Raw genomic sequence first — 23,603 nt, 5'->3', positions numbered from 1 at the left:
CACAATGGAGGATCAAAGTTTTACATAGAAATATATAGGAAAAATCTTTAAAAATCTTCTTCTCAATAACAGCAAAGCCCTAATTGGTCATATTTATATTGCAGCATCCTCAGGTAGTGTAGATTCAAATTTGTCCAAATGATGACCCCTGGGGGTAGGGCGGGGCCACAATGGAGGATCAAAGTTTTACATAGAAATATATAGGAAAAATCTTTAAAAATCTTCTTCTCAATAACAGCAAAGCCCTAATTTTCATATTTATATGAAAGCATCCTCAGGTAGTGTAGATTCAAGTTTGTTCAAATCATGACCCTTCGGGGGTAGGGCGGGGCCACAATGGAGGATCAAATTTTTACATAGAAATATATAGGAAAAATCTTTAAATATCTTCTTCTCAGGAACAGCAAAGCCCTGATTGATCATATTTATGTGGAAGTATCCTCAGGTAATGTAGATTCAAGTTTGTTCAAATCATGACCCCCGGGGGTAGGGCGGGGCCACAATGGAGGATAAAAGTCTGAAATAGAAATATATAGGAAGATATGTTCTGATGATAATCAGGCAAAGCCATGATTAGTCATTTTGATATGGAAGCATCCTCAGGTAGTGTAGATTCAAGTTTGTTAAAATGATGACCCCAGGGGATAGGGATGGGCCATAATGGGGGATCGAAAATTTTACATAGGAACATATAGGAAAATATCTTCTTCTCAAGAACTGAAAATCATGTTTAGTCATTTTGATATGGAAGCATCCTCAGGTAGTGTAAATTCAATTTTGTTCAAATGATGACCCCCGAGGGTAGGGTGGGGCCCAATAAGGGGATCAAAAGTTTTACATAGGAACATATAGAAAAAAATTTCTTCTCAAGAACAGAAAAGCTATGTTTAGTCATATTGATATGGAAGCATCCTCAGGTAGTGTAGATTCAAGTTTGTTCAAATGATGACCCCTGGGATAGGGAGGAGCCACAATGGGGGATCAAATTTTTACAGAGGAATATATGGGAATTTTTTTTAAAAATCTTCTCAAGTACAACAAAGCCATTTGTTAAAACAAATTATATATTGACATGGAAGCATCATCAGGTAGTCAAAAATTCAAGACCCCCCCCCCCCCCCCCCCCCCCCGGAATCTTTTCAATACTGAACTGATTTGTGCTTTTGCCTTGCCAATGTGCTCAGGTGAGCGATGTGGCCCATGGGCCTCTTGTTTTCCTAGCCACAGTGCTCAGGTGAGCGATGTGGCCCCTGGGCCTCTTGTTACTTTTTGTTAGTGGAAATTTTATCTAGAATTTGAATCTCTCAATCCAAAGGTTCATGGTATCAGAATCAAAATTCTACATTTATTTAATTTATAATGACTTAGTCAACAATTTTGTAAACCTTTGTTAGCCTACATATAATCTATTCATAAACTTTTATAGACCCTGTACATGATGAAAACAAGAAAGAAAAAACTTTTTAAAAATTTATTAGGAATAGATACAGGAGGAGAATAAAAATATAAATATCATAAAATTTAGTGCGCATCATGACATAGATCAATGAATTTGATTATAATTTCACCATAAAGATAATAAATAAATCCATTATGTTATATCGACCATTTTCAGGTGAATGTCCTTCAAAAGGCTAGAGTTCAGTTCACATGAAATTGAATTTGTAAGGGATGACTTCTTTGAGTGACAAAAATAAGGTAGCTTCTATGCATAATAGAAAGTATTTTTCAGATAGAAAGGGTATACAAGTATGTATGTATACTAAATGTGTTGCAAACTCATTTCTAAAATTCATCATACCAAGAAAAAATGATATTAGCACAAAGCTAGGAGGATCATGACAAAGGAAAAAAAATAACAACATTCAGATTAAAAATTTTCCTGCCCATTCCTTTGAATATAGATCTGATTTCTTTGAGCAAATCATAAGCTGGTAATGTTTACCTCTGATACTAGGAATCTATTTTAAGACATCAGGAGGTTTTTTTTTTTTTTTTTAAAATTGTTTTTCTCTCCTAGATTAAAAGTTTCAAGAGTTTGTTTAAAGACGTACCTTCATAAATTTTTCCAAAATGAATTAAAATGATATGTAAGATTAGCTTATTATAGCACAGCTTGAAGCTGAATAAAGGAGAAATGAAGTATGTATAAACGTTTTGATCTGAGTTGAAATCAGCATGATTGCTGATGTCTGTGGAATCTAAATGTTGTAAAATAAATCCGATATAAAATTTGTTGCATGCCTCGTAATGTTGCTATTATGCTTCTTCAGAAACAAGCTCAGATTGATCCGATCCTGCTGTGAGGGGGATCTTAATGGATTTTGTTTTATCCGACAAGTCACTCATTTCATATTCATCAGAAGTCACTCTCTTTTGCATACTGTCATTTGTATCGAGATCTGACGAAAAATTCTCTGTGGCAGAAAAAAATGCATTATCATCCTCAAATGACTCTGAAGGACCTTGATGCAATGCGTCCCTGTATCCAGAATCACTTGATGAAACGTCTATCTGATTCAGACTGGGGGCTTTGTGGAGGAGAATGGATCCCCCTGCTTCACATGAGAGAGGTCCATGTCCATTCAGATAATCGTTGTTTTGATTTCTAGCACAACACACATGTGAATGATGAAAGTCAACGTCAGTTGTGTCTGACATCTGTAGATTATAATTATCATCACCAAAACAAACGTGAGTTTGATCACACAGCTTGCTTTGGTGTGTCCTTTGTTGCTCCCTTTCTAAAGTCACGTGATCAGGTTCAGAGTCTGTCGAGTACTGTGACATAAGATGTTTTTTCCCAAGGTAAGACGGTTTTTGACAATGCTTGGCAACTTTGGGTCGCGCCCCCGTACATATTGTAGGAGGGTGCTGACTGAATGTGACCTGATGGTGGTGGTGGCCATTACAGAGCTGTGAGGGAGCCGAGCGATACTCAGGATGAGTATAACAGGAACTATGATTACATCCTTCCTTATATAATCCATTATCACTGTGATCCGATATAAAATCGTCTTCTCGTTCGTGAGTCAAAGTATCACTGAAATCGTAGTGGAAATGAGAAGACATGCTGTCATATTTTCTACCGGTCATTCTCTGGTTGTGGTGCCAGCGTATGCCAAACGGACAGCGTGCCACTGCCACCACGATGAGCATGATGAGAAAGAGTGCCAAAACGGCACCTATGCTGCTGCCAACTGATATTGAGACAGGAATTCGCCAATTAGATGTTGAGGCATCAACACACTCCCTATCGGGTGTCACTGTGTTATTTTGATATATCACCAAACAAATTTTATAAAATGTATCAGCCACAAGATTCTTGATGTCATACTCGTTGGCAGTAGCTGGTAATCTAGGGCCATACTGCACATACTTGCTAGCCTCTTTTTGGTAATGCACCTGGAAGGCCAGTATAGTAGACCTGAGGAGATTTTCGTTTAATGTTCCCCAGGAGAGGTGGATGGAGGATGTAGTGGATGACTCCACGTGGAGATTGTGGAAAGCTGTCTCAGCTGAAGTGGTGGATAACATTTTTCCTTCAAGGGTGGGCATCACACGGATGTACCCAGAGTTCAATTACCCATCCAAGCTCTGAAAGAGTGAAAGCCTGTTATTAGAGAGCAGTTCTAATGTAATAAATTTATATATATTAATTGAATACAGATGTACAAATCAGCTGGATTAATGCTTTATTTTAATTATACATGTACATATTGATATATCCACTAAAACCAATAATGTACATAAAATACTTATATCTAATAGCCACTGATATTTCCGATGGCTATATGATATACATTTTTTGAAGAAGACTTAATAATGCCCACATTAAGGAATGAATATCTGACGAGTTTCTCTTGAGGGAAACAAATTCATTATTTTATGTTACCCATCTTTTGATATGTTTGTACAATAAGTAAATGCAAAGATATGCTGACTTTGTAATCATGAGAGGTCACTGGCAACTTAAAATAAAACTCTGTTGTATTGTATAAAAAAAAAAAAATTTCAAGATAACCATTGCAAAAAATTACCACTTTGATAGTCCCTCTTGCAAGCAAGATGTAAAATTATTGTAAGTAATTTTTGGTAGCACTTAATTCTCTCGTTTTGTGATTTTCCATGAGTTGAGCAAAAGTAATATAGCCCCTAGCATAATGTGTAAGAAAAACACTGAAAGGCAAATTTGGCAAGTCCATAGACAGTAGAACACATTAATTTTTTAATAGCAACATGGCAGAGATGAACAATGTTGATTTGTTGTAATCAAAAAAATTTGCAATTTTAGTTAATAAGGCCAGGTAAAATTAATCTTTAGATTCTCATCCCCGCCCGCCCCTCTCAAAGTGCCCCGCCCCGTTGTTTTTTATTTTGCTTTTTGAGCGTCAAACGTATTATTTTCATGTATTTTTATACAGCAAGAATCTGGGTCAAAATTTAAGAGTTATCTCCCGTCTGTATTAAAAGTCGCTATTTATAGCAAAAAACTATGTGAAGAATGGAGAAAAATTGGCAATAAAAGCAGTTTAAATATGTAAGGTAAAGATAATTTGTTAGTATAGAGAAGGCAGAAAAGCAAAAATAACATAAACACATCTAGATACCATCACTGGTCAAGTTTTAAATAACGATCTCCAGTTATATGTGATTTTGCATTAAAAAAATTAAACATCGTCCAAAGACTTTAGAGAATAACAGTGCTAAGGAAATGTTAAATCTTAAAACTGTTCAGGCCTAGGTCTTTTCAGTAGAATATTTTACAGATATACACAATCCTGTTTTGCAAATATGATATATTTTAATGTCGAACATATCAAGTCTCAAGAACGATTGAATGTATGAGGACAGTGGAAATCTGTGATATCTGTATATCACACAGAACAGAAGGAGTTGTTGGTGAAAACTATAAGGGTATTTGGGGAAAAGCCGATGAGAAAAAATGCATATGCAATTTATTAGGATCAGCACCCCATTTTGTTTGGCGTGTGCCGTACCTATCTGTGTACTTGATAATTTGTTAATAAAACTATAAATATTTTAATTTTCTATAACAAGAATCTTCTGTAGATAAAAACAATAAAATCTATTCATATTGGCATTAACATAATGTAAAATTATGTGTACGAATATTTTGTTGATACTTTCAATTATAAAAAATAAAAAATAAAATCCACCCACCTGCCCCAATTTTTTAGCAAATTAGTATCTAAATTTTAAATTTATGTGGCCTAATACATTTTAAAATTACAAGGAAAGAATATACTTCATTGTTAGCTTGAATTTATTATTATAAGCATTGTTTATATGGATATGATGAATGAATGGATCAAAATATGGTAAATGAATCTTTTATATTGATTAGCAAATAGTAAACAATTAATATATTAGTATGGCTTCTTGATGACTCAGATGGATGTGTACAAGGATTGTTATAAATAGAATAAGTATAAAACAAAAATTCTTTAGGATAAAGAGTTGATTTTTATGTTGTTGATTTTAATCCACTGTTGGCTACCTGTAAACCAAGGTCCCATTTTGTAACTTAATCATGTTAATAGATGCTGGCACAAAAAAAGGACCCTTAATGCTCAAGGGCAATAAACATCAAGTACATATAGGATTTCCCATGGTTTGTGGTTGGATATGATTTTTTAATCTGAATTGTGTGTTTTCATCCCTGAGTCTTAGCGAGTTGGATAAAAACACACAATGAGTTGGATAAATATAGGATCTCCTATGGTTCGTGGTTGATTTTTTATCCAACTCATGTGATTTTATCTCCTCACCAAGGCCCAGGGATAAAAACACAGAACTTGGATAAAAAATCATGTCCAACCACAAACCATTGGAGATTCTTTTTGTCACACGTTTTACACATAGCTATTTCATGTTTTATACTGTTTATATATGTAAATCCACAATATTTGACTTGATCAAATTCACGTAAAAACCATTGTGACGTCACAACCATGGATATATGCGCTATATCCACTGTATAAAGGAGTAAACATGATAACGTTCTATATCCTTCCACCAGCAATTGGTAGTGACTCCCAACATGAGTGAAAAATTTCTCAAAGGGTTGTCAGAACAAATGTTATGAATTTCACTTTGGGCAGAAAAAAATTAACTTTGGCTTTATGATTTATCTTTTGAAAAATAATTAAATTCATACATTATAACTGTTAATTAATAGCAGGTACATTTAATTTGCATGCAGCTTAAATTCACCTGTCTCAACCTCATCTCAACTTTCTGATGGGAGAGGTCAGGGGTCCGTTTTACGAAAGAACTTAATTACGACTAAGACCAAAATTTGATTCTGCCTATTGCTTTCTAATTTACATTTATTTGAAAATGGTTTTAAAAATTTTTTTAAAAAGAATTTAACAAGATATTTTTATGCTAGCAATTTCAAACATAATAAATAATTTTGCAAAATTTTACAATCAACTAAAGATTTTGGTCTTAGTTGTAAGTTCTTTTGTAAAAACGGGCCCCAGATGCCTTAGTTGTAGATTTCAAGTACGTCGATCTCTTATTATTTTATGGTAGAATTTTTTAAAGAAGTCTTATTTCATCAAACTGTCAAATAATAACATCTAATGGTTGACTTCCAATCGCAATGAGATTAACTTCTTTTCAGACTCCTCAATAACATGTTACTTATTGCATCTTGAAAGAAGGAATTGTATTGCTTAATTTTTGTTAAGAATTCATCGATAATGGAGATACATTGGTATTCATTCCAATAGGAAATCAAATTACATTAATGAAAAAAGGTGTTGTCAGCACGCACACTAAAATTGTGTACAATTTAAAAAATAAGGTCTATTGATTTTATATTTATAATGTTGTTTATATGTTAATTGTCATTTCAATTGGATGTTTCTCAGAAAAAAAGTGAAGGAAGCACTGATTCTGATATCAGAATCTGAGATGTTCTTAAAAAAAAAAAAAAAGAACTTACTGGCATAATATTGGGATAAATAAATAATAAAAAAAAAGAAACAGATGGCATTAATGTTCAGGGAACTGGGTTATGATGTTAGTCTGGTGATATTTTTAGGAACATGCAGAAATTAAGAATGATCATGCAGAGTCAGTTTGAAAAAGGTCCCAAATTCAGATTTAAAAAAAATTATTTTGGTAAAAAGTTTTGCAAGGATATGAATTTGCAATATTTATTTATTTTTCAATATTAAGTATGATGAATAGACTTAAAAATATCAATAAGGATTAAATTTGTTAAGTATTTTGAAAAAAAAACAAACTATCTGATATCATACCATGATACTTGTACCATCTTATATCATATCATCTAATATCAAACCATCTGATATCATATACCATCTTTATCAGTTTTTCATCAGATATATGAAGTTCCTTTACGACTCTGTCTGTATTGGTTTAAAGACCAGCTGTCTTTTCAGTAGGATTGTCACTAATAAGGATTCAGTATAATCCTATATAGAAAGTACAAAATGTGAGCATTACTTATTGTTGTCTGAACTTAGATGGCCTTATGTTATGAAGGAGTGGTTGATCATTGGTATTATAATAATAAAGTACTTAAGACTATTAAGTAGGAGTATCCAAGCCGCTACTGCTGATATACTATATGTTATTTTAACACACTGAGTATTATACTTTTGTCAGAACTTTTCTCTAAAGGTACAATTGATACCAGTAAGTGAGACAAGAACGTGACTTAATTCTTTTATAAACTTGAAAAAACTGACATAGATTTATAGATTACTGCAAATATAATCCTTTTCTGTGTGTCATAATATATCACAGCTTGTAGTTTAATTGCAGTATTCGTGCACATTTCCATAGTTTATTAATTTTGAATTTGGGATACATATAGCCAGCATTTTTTGTTAAATTTTTTAGGGGTTACTTACTGCCCCTTCCCCCCTTTAATTTGTCTCTTTTTTGGTTGCCTCTTATGATCATGGTGTCACAGTCAGCTGTCAACACAAGCTTCGCCATCAAAGTCTTGACAGACTGCTGTATAATATTTGACTATACTCTGTTTTGGAAGTAGGCTTCTTTGTGGTTTGACCTTTGATTCATTTATTCTTGAAATGCTTAATAATCCATAGAATTTAACAATAAGTTGTGCTAATTGTTAAGGAGTACTAAACAGCAAATTCTGAATGAATGACTGTTGATCATGTTCTTGGGTTGAGTGTTTTAAAGATTCTAACTTGTTAAAAATCATCCTCACAAGCCAGAGGTCCTGAGTCAACACGTTGTCGTTGGACCAACGGCAACGTGTTGACTCAGGACCCCTGGCTTGCGAGGATGGTTATAAATAAACATTTTATTTTTTGAAAAGATCATTTTTATACTACCCACTTGAAAAGTTTGGGATATATAGTGTCCATCCTTCTGTCTGTGTGTCAGCAACAGTACCCATTTCTTATCCGCAACTCCTCCTTTACCACAGAATGAAATTTAATGAAATGTTCACAGAATCTTTAATATTACGTGGTGTCATTGTGAACCATCTCCTATTTTACATTTTGATCAGACAGATAATGGGGTTTCCCATAACAAAACCTGGATATTGCCATTCTTTTTATAACATTGGGGATACCCATCCCTTATCAGCAACTCAGTAAGATTTAATGAGGCTTTCACAGAATCTTTATCATATAGTTGTTGCTGTACACCTCCTATTTTATGTTCTTAACAAACAGATATTTGAGGTTGTCCATAGCAAAAAATGGACTTTGCAATTATATTCATATAGGATCGGGGGTTTCATTTTGTGAGCTCAGTGTTCACAGTACATCTGGTGTAAACTGTAAAGTATAAAATCTTGAAAAAAAATTGTAATTATTTTACTAAATTTACGTTTGAAACATGAAAGTTAACATGTTTGTGCCGGTAGGGATTTTCAGTAAAATTTGGTTATAAGAAAGGCACTGGGACCTCAAATTTTGCTTCATTAACCAAGATTCTTTATAAGAACATTATGGAAAGTCTTTTACAGGATTCATAAAAGTTTCCTTATAAACAAGATTTCTTTATAAGCAAGTTCTTTTTAACTGAGTTTTACTGTATAAATGAAAAAAAAAAATCAAACATTTGGTCCTTGCTATTGAAATGATAATGTCAAAGACGTTCACAAACTTGTGGTGACTGAACTGTACAAAGAATGTGACACATTATAAAATGTTTGGGTGATTCTATTTCTAGAAAAGTACAATATCTAAAAAAAAAAAAAAAAAACCCTAGTATTTCCAAGGCAAAGTGTTAACAATCCACTGGTCTTATTTTTCATATTCTTCAGAATCTGATTTTGATTAGAAAAATGGAAGCTATTTGGAATTTCATTGGCTAGTTTTTCTGTTCAGTTAGCACTAAGTTCATCTGTAAACCACAATCTATCAGTTTTTCTGTATTGTTACAGTATGTAACAGGAAAGGAAAAAATTTATTACTGGGAATTGAATCCTGGACCCGGCCAGGCTGTATTACTTGTCAGGTGTTCTAACCACTGAGCTACCCTGGCCTCAGGCCAGTATCCATTTATATATATACTAGATGAAATCCCGCGCAAGCGCGGGGAATTGAATTTATACCAATACCGACACAAAAAATCTAATAATATACATGTATATATTGTAGTTTCTACTGACAGCCTACAGGCTTATAGCAAGAAGAAATACTTTGTTCAAAATCCCGCATAAAGTAGAAGTACGTCTCTAACCCCCCCCCCCCCCCCCCCTGTAAAACTTAAATAACAATATCATTAATTGACGTTTATTGTGAAACCTGTTATATACATGTACTATATTATGGATATTGTATATACTATGTTACGGATATTGTACTTCAGATGCTCTTATTCATTTCCGTCAAGAATAAAAACAGTGAATATGCACATTTTACTGAGAAATAGATTTTTTTTTGGTCAAGATTCACAGGTACCTGGGTCTTGGTTTATAAATATGTATGTACCTTATTGATATGTAAAAACTGTACCTTACCTCTTTTTTTTACATATCAATAAGGTACATACATATATATAATCCAAGGCCCAAGTACCTGTGTAAAAATTAGCTTTTATTCAACGCCCTATGATTACTCTGGCGAATTTAGAGGGGCCCATCCCCCCTCCCGTTTTGTGTCCAAAATATACATAAAATTTAATAAATCAATTTTTTTTTCGGTGTGTCCGTGGGCCCCTACCCCAAACTTGTTGCCCCCCCCCCCCTTTTTTTAAGATTCCTGGATCCGCCACTGGAATAGGCCGAGTATTTGATACAAAAGACTGTATTCAGAAAAAAACTGAAACGTATTGATTAAAATGCAAAATTTAACAGCATAATTGTATTTGAATAATGCCTTATTCATTAATATTCTCTTTTCATGTAAGCAAGTTTATTACGAAGTAGAAATTGTACTTCGGGTTCGTTGCCACGATGCTCTCAGTGAGGAATATATATACAAATTTTACCAATAAATTTATTAGGAAAACCTACAACATATATGTAATAGTCTTTCGATATATAAATATATTCACAACTTACAGTGTTATCAGTGATTTACCATTATTTCAATGACCATTCACACAAAAGCTTTTTTTTTATGTTAAAGCAGCTATAATCGCCTAGTTTTTCTTTTTAACATCGGGCTCGATGCTATATGATGTTCTAGAAGCTTCCGTCAATATCACGATCGGTGAATGACGAAAATAATTTGCATATTTTCCTTTTTAATCAGTTATCACAACTTATTTTTTTTATATCATTTAAATCAAGTTTTGATTGAATAATTCAGTAATGACGTTTAATGAAATAAATAAACGATTGCTTGTTGTCAGTTTCATTAAAAATTGCCAGTAACTTAGATCCGCCAACCGAAAAACGCCACCGTACTCATGTTTTTGCTATTTCATGGCTGTTTATAGAAAATAAAAGTAGACTTTTAATTTAATGTACGATACTTACAATGCAAGTGAAATCTAAATATAGTTTACGGACATCATCTTGTATCATGTGTATTCTTAGAGGAGTAAGTAAGAAATCTGGTGCACCCGTTTCGGAGTTTATTTGCAAAATTTATTAATTTATGACTATAGATATATATTATATATATATAGTCACTTGTATTTGGTTCAATTTTATGCCCCCATAATCAAGATTAGGTGACATAATATAGTTTATCCATATATAGTCCGTCCGTTTGTCTGTGTTTGTTTGTCTGCAAAAACTTTAACCTTGCCCATTAAACTTTTGATTTGTTGGAGCTATGTGTATTCCTAGCGACAAGACCTTTCTTTGGTTACCAACATATTTGACCTCCTGACCTTGGAGTTTGACCCACTTTATTTGCAAAAATTTTACCAATCTTTAACCTTGGCAATAACCTTTGAACGGTTGGTGCTAGGGATTCCTTTTTTCATGGGCAAGACCTTTCTTGATACCAAAATTTTTTATCTCTTGACCTTGATGTTTGAGTTTGATTGCATTTGAGAAACTTTAACCCTTGCCATGAGCTGCCATATGGGGGCATCAGTGTTTCACAAACACATCTTGTTGAACATGATGTATGTTAGTGATATTTTTACTGCAGTTATATATGAGAGATCATCTTCATCAGACAGAAATTGTGTCATCAGGTTTGATAAATGTACAAAATGTACATTATTGATATCACATAATGTGTTTTTAATCAAGTTGTATGATATCTCATGCTGTCTTATAAAAATCTAATATATTCTGAAAAATAATAAAACATATCAAGTGAACTTGATCATTTTGAAATTTTAACTTTTGTCTGATACAGAACACAGCAGGATGGGTGTTGACTCTAACATATGCATACTGAATCTCAGTTTTATCTGCAGCAGTTATTTGTGCCTCCATTTAATTTATAATGGATTTTTTTGCTTTGGTCATTTTTTGCGATCATTTCTCTCAGTTTTTATGCCACCCTAATTAAAGATTTGGTCTATTCATCTGTCTCTTTATCTGCATAATCAAATTTAACCTTTTGCCCATAAGTTTTGATTAGTTGGAACTAGGGATTTTTTTATTGCACATGTGTATTCCTTGTGACAAGATCGACCTTTCTTTGGATACCACTTTTGCTAAATTTTACCAAACTTTGACATATTGACCATATTTTTGAATGTTTTATCGCTAGGGTTTTCACATTTCACATTGTGTATTCCATGTGACAAGACCCTCTCTTGGGTACCAACATTTTTTATCTTTTGACCTTGATGTTGGAGTTTGACTGACTTTTGAAAACTTTAACTTTGGCAATGGCTTCAGTTATCATTTCTTTAATTAAATTTCCATTGAAAGAAATAAAAAAAAAAAAGTAATGTAATCTTCTGTGAAGGAGAAAAGAGAATTTGTTTGTGATATGTATCGATCTTTAACGGCCTGCATTTACATTATGACATGTGTCCCCCTTTGCACATGTCACAAATCAACTTAACACCCGGGGTTAAAGTGAGGGATATCAGATTTGTAGGCTGTCATGTGCACAATTTTAAATCTATATTTAAATCTATTGATAACCATTACAAAAAGAGGGAAATTTTTTTTGAAAAATGATAGAAAGACTCAGAAATATGGAAAAACATATGTTTGTACTTTTAATGCCCTTTAAAATTGTTTGCATTTATGGCAATAAAGAATTTTAATTCGTTTTTCTTTTTAGCATTTGGATAAAATAATATGAAATTAAAATTTCTTGCAAACAGTATTCAATTAAAAAAACACTTTAAAGGAATACATGTATACAATCATATACTAAACTATATCTTAATCATAACTTTTCTTTAATAGAATATGATAATTATGCCTCTTTGGCAATATTTGTGTTTGACAGACAGGAATGCGTAGAAGTGTTAATTATCTCCTCCTGGATAAATCACGTATGATCATAATGATATTGAAATGTTGACGACGTCCTGAGTAATTGCAGCTTTAATACTTTCCTCTATGACGTGGTAATTTTTGCTTTCAATTGCAACCGAAAGGCATTTTTTTTTAACCAGTGTGTCATATTAATCAGCTCCGTGCGTTCTTTCCACTTTCCAATGATGAGAGGAAGGAGAGTGGTGTATTAATTCAAAAAAAAAAAAAAAATTGAGAAAATAACACAAGACCATTCATAAATACACTGTTACAGAGATGCATGCACAGTATATATAAAGTACCCAGAAGATTGTATAAACTTGTATAACCCAGACTGATACACCAAAAAAAAAAGAAAATTTAAAAAGAAATTTTGATTTTGTTGTTGTTTTTTTTTTTTACTGGCACACTGCATTAGCTTTGAAGGAATCAACATAATAATGATGGTTTACACATAAACAACTCATAACGAGCTCTTTGATCTCTGGTAAAGATTAACCGCAGGAAACATTATTTTATTCAGAAATTTTCATAGTCATCAGATCAACTCAGTCTAATTACCAGTAGCTTGGTGCATGTATATAAAAACTTCAACAAAACTCAATCTGCAAATTCTCTCGCATAATTAATGAAAGTAGACGGAAAAATGAAGCTATTTGTCTGTGCCATTTGAGAAGAATATTACTTTGAGAATTAATAAATACATATATTAAATAAATATTACCTGAATCTTAAAAAGCTTGTGAAGTTCCTCAAGAAAGTCCAAAAATAAAAAATATAATCCACTGTGAATTGAAATCTCATGGAACTGAATTAAATCACGTAAACTGGCACTCGAATCTCGTGTATTTGACACTATCCGTCTGACTCTGCGTCATTATTAAATGTCATCTCTGTCAGTATAAATAAATGCTGAAAATAAAATTTAAGAGTTGTTCCCAAGTAATTCTTGCTTATGGAAACTCACAGTGCCTACAAAAATGAGCTTTCAACTGCAATTCTCACTATCACATTTATCAATACGTTACTGCATTATTTTCTACTCCATTCCTGATGACGGGAGTGAAATAAAAAGATTTATTTGAAGATTTTCCAGATACTGATAATTTGTCCCAGAATTAAAATCCAGCTGTGCTTGGAGATTGCTTACCATAAATATTCTTTCATTAGAAGGATTCCTTATTATAACCACCTATATGCAGTTTCTCCAACCAGAGTGTCCAGCCCACACAACTGTGATTTTCCTTTGTAATCAAGAAAAACATTTATTGCTAAGTCCTTATCAGTATTTCTTCAAATACAAGTAATTTTTCAAATGTCTGTCACTTTTTGGTCTGTCTGTACTAAAGCACTGCTTGTTTACACTTCTGTTGTTAATACAATAATCCATTTAAGTGTGTGCTCAGATATTGAAAAACTTGCTCAACTTCAAAGACATTTCTCCGTGCATTCATCATTTGTTCTTTTCATGTTTAAACATTAACGGAGAGAAAACCACAGATCCGGCAAAATTTCCACACACAGATGCCAGGTGACATATTGGGTATCCGAATACCGAGTCCTTACACAACCCTTGCCGCTCGCAGATGTAAACTATCTGTTTTTGAATGCTGCTGAGAACATCTAGTTATATTCCAGCCTGCACTGGTATACGTAAATTGTTTTCCGTATATTGATCTAAATGACAATATAAACTTTATATAAGCAGTTCTTCAGATATTGATTTTTAGCCACAAAGCACTAAATGGGCACTTTTTTTTATCATCTTTGTCATAGAACTTGCTTTGATCATAATATATAATAAACATTTTACCAATTTTAAAAGTTGATAGTCCTTATACAGTGTGTGTAAGGTCCACTAGATCAAAGAGAGTAGATTACCGGTACATTTTTTCACGATCCCAGTTTCCTGATTTAGGTCCAGGTTTGCAGTTTAATGTACTTATCCCCGTGTCACTGACTCTGCTTCCATTCAGGTCTGTCACATTCTCAGAGGCCACCTGATATGTGGAAAAAAAAGAAATTGTTTTTAAAAAAACTTCATAATTCAAAAAAAAAAAAAATGTTACGAATGTAAATCTGAATGATTATAGATAAAATTGAACAAATCCTGATCCTAATGAGTTCATTAAATAATTATAATTAACAAACTCAGCTGCAAAGTTATTGGTATGGCTTTTATTGTTGTAGTTATAAATATAGTATTAATAGGTTTGTGCTCCATACAAAAACAACAATTTATTTTCTGTGACAGCTAAAGTCACTATGGATTTTGTCAACCAGATTATTTTTTACCTGAATAATTTATCAGCCTGAGTATTGAACACCTATTGATTACAATAACTTGGTTACAATCGGCAAGTTTATTTACTATACAGGATAAAGTTTCTCTTATCCAGGGTAGTTTGACTTACATGTAGTTGCATGAATGTTATTTCCCGATATTGACAAGGAGCAAGTACACAGTGGGTGTGACCGGTCAGCAGGGGATGCTTACTCCTCCATGGCACCTGATCCCACCTCTGATGTTTTTGGAGGTCCGTGTTTGCTCTGCTCCCGATTTGTAAATTGTTTTTATGGACTTTGAGCTTGAATACTGTTCGTTATCTCCATATATCATCTATCTTAATTAAAGGACTAAATTTAGTAATGGCTGTAACTTGCCCCCTTGAACCCCAAAATCAAACTTTGATGAGGGAAATCTGAGAGTTTGTTCTAAGCCAGGACAATATTGGCAGACTTCAAAACTTTAAACATTTTTATTAGCTGTGATGTCATCATTAGTTTGATATGGCATCAGAAAATGATATTAATCAAACTTTTCGCTCAGTTTCAAAGAAACTATTTGAGATATTTTTTTTATCGAAGTTCATATGCTGATAAATATTGATGGGAGTTATTCAGCTTCATCAACATTTTTTGATCTTGACCTTTGACCTTGATCTCACTTTTCTTAAATTTGTGTTTAGCTCAAGTTTCAAAGAAACTATTCAAGATATTTTTATAAAACTCAATATGCTTATACATATTGAAAAGAGCTATTCAATACATCAGTATATTTTACCTTGATGTTTCCTATGATCTTGATCTTAGTTTTCTTAAATACAATGTAAGTGATATCTCAATTTCAAAGAAACTTAAAATATTTTTTATCAAACCTTATGTCTTTATACATATTGATGAGAACTGTTAAACTACATTAACACTTTTTTTTTTACCTTGACCTTACCTTTGACCAAGTGACCTCATTTTTCTTAAATGAGCGTTAAGCTTAGTTTAAGAAAGAAACTATTGAAATGTTTTAATCAAACCTAATATACTGATATGTGTACATAATTTGGTGAGAGCTATTCAACATATTTAACCTTGACCTTTCCTTTGACCTTGACTTCAAAATTTTGTCTAGCTAAATTTCAAAGAAACTATTTAAGATATTTCTCTCAAACTTCATATGCTGATACAAAGGGAGTATTCAATGGCATCAACATTTTTTACCTTGACTTTTCAATTTGTGTTTAGCTTAGGATTCAAAGAAAGAAATCTTATCAAACTCAATATGTTGATACATATTGAGGAGAGCTATTCAACTTCATCAATTTTTCTGTCCTTGATCTTTCCTTTTGACCTTGACCTGACTTTTCTCAAAATTTTTTTAGCTCAGTTTCAAAGAAACTTTTCATATTTTTTTAAGATCGAAGCTTATGCACTGGTACGGTCATTAATTTGTGAGAATTCATCAATTGTGTCCATTTTTTTTGAAAACTTATTTATTGTGTATAAAACTCATTTTTAAAGAAATTATTCATGATATTTTCATCAAACTTCATGCACTAAGACAAATCTTCATGTTTCATCGCTAATAAACCCTGCACGGACATGGCATTCATGTCTTGTAGACATATTCCTAGTTCAAAATGTTACTCCTATTACAGTTTTGGTCCTGGATTTCAATAAGACTATACTAAAGTACAAAATTCTCTATATGACTGGCCTTTTTATTTTTTACAGTGTTGCCATCATTACTAAAAATAGAAATTTCTTTGAAATTCTTTTAAAATGCAACTCCTCCTACAGTTTTGGTCCAATTTCAATAAAACTTTGCACATAAGTAGACTTGACACTAAGATACAGAATTCTGTATATCGGTTTTTGATTTCAATGAATGGTTTTGCCATGGTTACTAAAAATAGAAATTTCTGTGAAGAACTTTCAAAACGCTACTCCTCCTACAGTTTTGGTCCAATTTCAATAAAACTTGGCATACAAGTAGACTACACAAAGATACATGATTCTGTATATCAGTTTCTGATTTCCACAAAGGGTGTTGCCAGAGTTAGGAAAAATAGAAATTTCTCTGAAATTCATTTAAAGTGCTACACATGTACTCCTCTTTCAGTTTTGATCCAGTCTCAAAAAGACTTGGTACACAAGTAGAATATACTAAGGATACATAATTCTATATATCAGTTTTTGATCTTGTTAAACGGTGTTGATATGACACCATTGATATGTGGAAGTGATTTGAAAGTCCCAATCACTATTTTCTTATTGTATTCTAATCATCTGGAACCTTCAGATATCTTGACCCGTTGAGTTACAGATAATGAGGTTTGACTGTATATTCCATGTTATGTTTAGTGGCTATTATGTTGATTGCCAATCAGTAAAACTTTGGCCATGCGGTGTGTATATATATTTCTGTAATTGACCAGTAAATAATGTAGATGTATTGTGTATCGTATGGTGACCCCAGTGTATCACTTAGTGTTATTGGTAAGAGGGAAAAATATATTATTGTTTCAAGTTATTGCCAAGATGAAGTTAATAGCATCTGTCCTTTGTTACAGATCTAAACCAATTTAGACTGTACCCTCTGATTCATCTATGGGGGGCTTTGTTATGGTGGTGAATTGGAAAAAGAAGGAAATTATTAGTTTTGTATCTGAAAATGATCGGAATCTGATGGTATTCTGCAGGTCTGTGTTAAAGACCTCACAAGGACCTTGTTTTGTTTAGTTTATTTTCAAAGGATGTAGATTAGCAACATGTCTGAGAGAGAAGAAAGAAATAATACACAAACAGTCTGATTTAATGGTGAAAATGTCTAAACAATTATTCTAACATTTGCCAGTGGTTATCTAAATGAGTTTGTAACCATGCAATCTGCACTTCAGTATGATATGGAGTAAAAAAGGAGATGGTGAATCGCTCACAGATACATGAAATATGGATCATCTTAGACTGTCAGATGACAACTAGGGAAAAATAGACAAAAAAATTTTTCATATTTTTATAAAATAAAAATGAATAAAACAAATAAATCTTTAAGACTATAATCTGAGAATTGACTGTATCCATTCAAATTTTATTTAGGCCAGATAAAATTTATCCTTAGATTCTCATCCCAGCCCACCCCTCTCAAAGTGTCCCACCCTTTTTTTTCAATTTTGTTTTTTATTATCTTTTGCAATATGTTGGTTGCCATCAATTACAGTCTAAGTTTTAGAATTACTCCCCATTTGTATTAAAAGTTGTGTGGTGCTATGTTTAGCACAGGAGGGTATGGAGAGCAAAACAGCAGTTTATTTCATATTTAAGGGTTGTCGGCAGACTTAAAACAATAATATTGCTACAGAAAAATGAATGATAAATCTCTAAGAACTGATTTAATTAGTAGAGGCTATTGTATAAGGACAGTAGAAATCTGATATTTTCAAACAAAGCACAAGTAGTTGTCGGTCAAACAAAAAAATAAATACATTTAGTAAAAGGCCAGTAAGAAGTGGTGAATTAAGGAATAATTGTCTACTGGTCAGAGACCAGAAGAGCTTGTGCGATAGTAAGGTGTCAGTCATCCGTCTAGCTGTCTGTCTGTCCGTCTGTAAACAATATTTCAAAACGCTATTCCTCCTGCAGTTTTGGTATGATTTCAATATAACCTGGCACATAAGTAGACTACACTAAGATACATAATTCTGTGTATCGGTTTTTATTTTCGATGAACGGTGTTGCCATAATTACTAAAAATAGAGGTTTCTGGGAAATACTTTGAAAACGCTACTCCTACAGTTTTGGTCTGATTTCATTAAAACTTGGCACACAAGTAGACTACATAAAGATACATAATTCTTTGTATCGTTTTTTGATTTTGGTGAACGGTGTTGCCATGGTAACTAAAAGTAGAAATTTCCTTGAAAAACTTTCAAAAGGCTACTCCTCCTACAGTTGATCTGATTTCAATAAAACTTGGCTTATAAGTAGACAACACTTAGATACACATTTCTGTATATCGATTTTTAATTTTGAAGAATGGTGTTGCCATGGTTACTAAAAACAGAAAATTCTCTGTAATACTTTCAAAATGTTACTCTTCCTACAATTTTGGTCTGATTTCAGTATAACTTAGCACACAAGTAGACTACATTAAGATACATAGTTCTGTTCATCATTTTTTTTTTTGATTTTGATGAATGGTGTTGCCATGGTTACTAAAAATAGAAATTTCTGTGAAATACTTTCAAAATGCTACTCTTCCTACAGTTTTGGTCTAATTTCAGTATAACTTGACACACAAGTAGACTACACTAAGAAACATAATTGTCTTAATTGTTTTTTGATTTTGTTGAATGATGTTGCTATGGTTACTAAAATCAAAATTTCTGTAAAATTCTTTCAAAAGGCTACTCCTCCTACAGTTTTAGTCTGATTGCAATAAATCTTGCCACAAAAAGAGACTAAACCAAGGATCATTATTCTTTTTATTGCAGCTGTTGCAAAGTTTCAAGTCCAAGTGCTACTTTTATCTTCCTTTGTTATAAGTACAAACCAGCAGAGCTACAGTCTCGTCAGAGACTTCTTGTTTGGTTTCATGATATGATCAAGCAATTGGCTTGTGTGATAATGTGCATGAAAGCCAAAGGCATTTATGCATAAAATTATCATGCAAGCCAATTGCTTGATCATTGTCATGGAACCAAAAGATCTGACAGTTATTCCTTATATTTACATGCTCTTGATTTCATAAATTCAGGTGCTTCAAGCCCCACTTACCTCTGACTCTCCCTGTCCCGTCCCGCCCTGCATGTGATTTTTTTTTAACCATGCACGCCTATCGATGAACCAGTAGCTTTATGTGGAAATCAAGTATTTTTACTATTTTAAGTTTTATCTCGGACAAAGAAATTTAAAAATGTAAATATTAATTAAGAGGTAAAGTAACAGTATGTATAAAATATTCAGATCTGCTCCCTGAATTTCTTACAAGCAGTTATGTGTAGTGTGTACAAACTTTCTCATAAAATCATCATTACAATATGATAAATATCTTCTGTATACAATTTAAAGAATAATCAATAAAATCTATCCATATTTAGGAATTTTCAGTATGAAAATTTTGTATAAGAAGCTTGCTACGTATATGTTTTATACATACAGTAATAAAAAAAATAAAATCTCCCCACTTGCCCCAATTTTTAAAGAAATTAGGATGAAAATCTGAACTTTAAATTTATGTGGCCTTAATTTCTTGTCTGCTTCAGTACAAGATGCACAGAGTACTGTTGTAAATAGATTTTTTAAGACACAATCTTGCAAATTACAATTTAGTACATCATTCTGAATATTGAACAGTATACATTAATGTATATTAGTGATATTAAATGTAATTCTTTTTCACAACTGTTTACCCTTAAGTTAAATTTCTAGCTAATCAAGCTATAAATGGATATAAAATGTGTGCTGAAAATGACATAGTTGAAGTTAAATGCACAAAAAAATGTTGGATTTATTAACATTATGATAGAAATGAATATAAAAGGGTCAGAAATACTGACATCATGAAGTAATTACATTCTATAGCTTTAGTTCTTGACATATAACCTGAAGAAAATTAAAGGAATCTTAAAATAGGATATAAAACTTGAAAATTGAAGAAATATTTTAAAACTATAAAAAAAAAATCCATTGTCGGATTCAACATCAGAAAATTTCTGCAAGCTAGTTTATGGCTATTTAAACCATTGAATACCTAGCTAACAGCATTAAGTCTTATAAAATAGACCTATTTTTCTTTAGATACCACAAAATAAGAGACCATTCTCAGATTAACCATATAGTCACTGGCATTTACAATCAAGAGGCCAATAATATATTGTTTCACTGATCTTTAATCACTAAACACAAGTTGAATGTTCAAGTCCAATACAAGGGTGTCAGACAGACTACTACTAATTAAGCACTTCTTGTAATTATCCAAGGAGAATAATCTCACATTGAGTGCAGATTTTTTAGGCACTTAAAAAATGAAATGCGCCTGCTGCACACATTCAAGAAACTTATAATCTTTCAAATTTGACTCTTTTTTTCTTGCTAATGCATTCATTAAATGGATGTGGTGCACATTTTTGCAGAGAAACATTATTGCTGCAGCAAATAAAATGCATCAGAATGTCAAAGAAAAAAAAATCTACTACATGTGTAATACATATCTTAACTATCTAGGTACTGGGTACATTGTAGAAAAACAGTCTCACATTAATAGGTTATATTTTAAGGCAAAAATACACATTTTTTATGAATTAAAAGAGTTCCATATATAAATCTGTAAAAAATTTGGAACACAACTAAAAAGAAAAAAAAAATTCTGCAAGTGTCTGGAATTTTTTTTTTAAAATTATTAAATTATCTCATCTGAAATTTATTTTGGGTGAAAAAAGGGTATTAGATGCTTGTACTCACCTTCATCTTTCTAATCAGACAGGTAAAATCACCACGTATTATTTGTTCTCTCCGTCTATATATTGTTTGGACACACTATCAGGTGAAAATAACACATTCTATCTGGCTGTTTATTGCTTCTGTAGTGTTTATTGCCAGGTTAGTGTAGGTTTAAGCGAGGTTAATTAATACAACATCGCACTGAACGCAGCACAGAGCTCAGGGTACATGTATTTATTTATATTCCCCAGGTTTAAGTATAAGTAATCTGTTATGTTATGATGCTACAAGGAATGATTATGAGGTATTTATAGCTCAGAAAGGAGATCTAGGGAACCTCCAACAGCAATCAGAACTGTAATTAAAGGGAGATTTAGTTGTTATAAAGCTGCAAAAATTAATTAAAGAATCAACAGATATTATATTACCATCATATAATTATAATGCACTGCGCGTCAAGCAATTTTAGTAAACAAGACGTAATTCCTTAAAGCTTCTTAATAGTTCTCTGGCTTTGCAGAATTTCAAGAGCTAATTTTATAAAGATTAAGGAATTATAATTCAAAGTGAAAAATAGATTGATTCTTAGTATGTGTACCGCATTACATCAATCTTGTGATGTTTGTTTCACAACAGCGAATTAATTTAATTGTGAAACGTATTGAAAATATTTACAATACGCACTTTCACAATTAATCATGGTATCAGCAATTACATAATGGTTTCAAGGGATGTTCAGAAATGTAGTAAACAAATTTTGCATGTATAATACTCCAAGTCATCAAATTTCATCACAGCTTAATTTTTTGCGAAATTTTTCTTTCGGTCCATACAGTACACTCAGTATATTAATGCATTTATCATGTGACTGTCAAATCAGCTGACCAAACGAAAGTGAATACAGAATAGGATATATATTCTATGTTTTTTTTTTCAGTTAATATTAAGTCATATGTTAGAATAATTTGTTTTACAAAAACAAATTCAGTTTTAAAAAGATATCTATTTGTACAAGCTTCTCTATTAATCTGTTGATTTCTTCATAGTACACCTTAACAGTGCTGCATATTTTTGTTATTTTTCTTTCTGTAACAAAAATGGAGGAAAAAGTTACTTTCATAATATTAATTAAGCTTAATTTAAAAAGCTATGTATAATCATGCAATCAAGTCTTTGCATGTTGAATAGGATTGGATGGAGAAAAAAATTTTGAGATATATCTGAGAATTTGAGAAATCAAGGGTAAAAAAAACACGAAAATAAAAAGTCCTTGGGATTTCCAACTCACTCAGATTCCATGGTATTTGAGATGTCAATGCTCAAGATACCAAAGTCAGTGTAATGCTTCAGGCCACAGAAAACAGAATGATTTCATATATATTTCCATTAGTGAAATGGAAATTGTGCCAGTAGACTGGATCACTGATTTTGTCTGTAATATTGGGCCCGAATGTTGTAATAATAGTGTTCAGAAACTATTTCTGATGCTTTCACTGTCTCTTGTGAGAAATATTGTGACAATGATGACAAATGTATAAAAAAAACTCGAGCAATTATTTGTATGAGTTTCCAGTTTTCAGTGCATGGTGATAACCTGCAGATGAACATGGCCTTCTGCGGACTGCAGTTTTGCAATGACTGTCATATTTATTTGTCGTCAGAGATTTCTGGAACTGAAATGTTCAATAAAGTTATCCATTTTGATAGATGGCTTGACTTCTTGTATGGCTAGCTTATTTGTCTGCGCTTGTCAGGTTGTTGAGTTGCTCTTATTCTTGATAAACGGCAAGTCTACTTATTTATAGACATTTCAAAGGAACAATTTGATTTAGATGAAGCACACTAAAACATTTGAAAAAAGAAAAAAAATGGACTTAACTCTGACAGAGTGTTAAATCTATAATTGTCTTTGATCAGCACAATCATTTGTTTATGCAGTCTGTACTTTTTGGTACTCCAGTAAAAAAGACAGAAATCAATACATGTGTAACCA

The 23,603-nt window shown here is 32.4% G+C and overlaps 2 protein-coding genes across 4 annotated transcripts in view; one reads left to right on the top strand and one right to left on the bottom strand.

Annotated features, from left to right (window-relative positions):
- LOC133193749 (UPF0415 protein C7orf25 homolog) overlaps positions 1 to 23,603 on the top strand; it is a 71,621-nt gene that overhangs the window by 21,567 nt on the left and 26,451 nt on the right. The window lies entirely within an intron of this gene.
- On the bottom strand, positions 1,456 to 21,813 carry LOC133194118 (uncharacterized). Of its 3 annotated transcripts, none has more exons than XM_061330094.1 (4): positions 21,632 to 21,813; positions 14,046 to 14,895; positions 13,620 to 13,807; positions 1,456 to 3,597 (listed from the first exon to the last, which is right to left on the bottom strand). In XM_061330094.1, exon 4 carries the CDS (start codon positions 3,556 to 3,558, stop codon positions 2,260 to 2,262), a length of 1,299 nt encoding a protein of 432 aa, XP_061186078.1. In that variant the 5' UTR covers positions 3,559 to 3,597; positions 13,620 to 13,807; positions 14,046 to 14,895; positions 21,632 to 21,813; the 3' UTR covers positions 1,456 to 2,259. The 3 variants fall into 3 exon arrangements, with proteins under 3 accessions (XP_061186078.1, XP_061186077.1, XP_061186076.1); XM_061330093.1 differs by having other exon boundaries at positions 13,620 to 14,572; positions 14,709 to 14,895; XM_061330092.1 differs by having other exon boundaries at positions 13,620 to 14,895.

This window comes from Saccostrea echinata, unplaced genomic scaffold (assembly GCF_033153115.1).
Source record: "Saccostrea echinata isolate AGI-Se365-2 ecotype Australia unplaced genomic scaffold, CSIRO_AGI_Sech_v1 ptg000028l, whole genome shotgun sequence".
In the NCBI taxonomy this organism is placed as follows: domain Eukaryota; kingdom Metazoa; phylum Mollusca; class Bivalvia; order Ostreida; family Ostreidae; genus Saccostrea; species Saccostrea echinata.
The sequence above is the reverse complement of the archived record's forward strand: the minus strand, read 5'-3'. Positions and strand labels throughout refer to the sequence as shown.

What these genes read in the sequence shown, in the direction of transcription:
- LOC133194118 (XM_061330092.1), bottom strand. Translation starts at nt 3,558, where the DNA reads ATGCCCACCCTTGAAGGAAAAATGTTATCCACCACTTCAGCTGAGACA.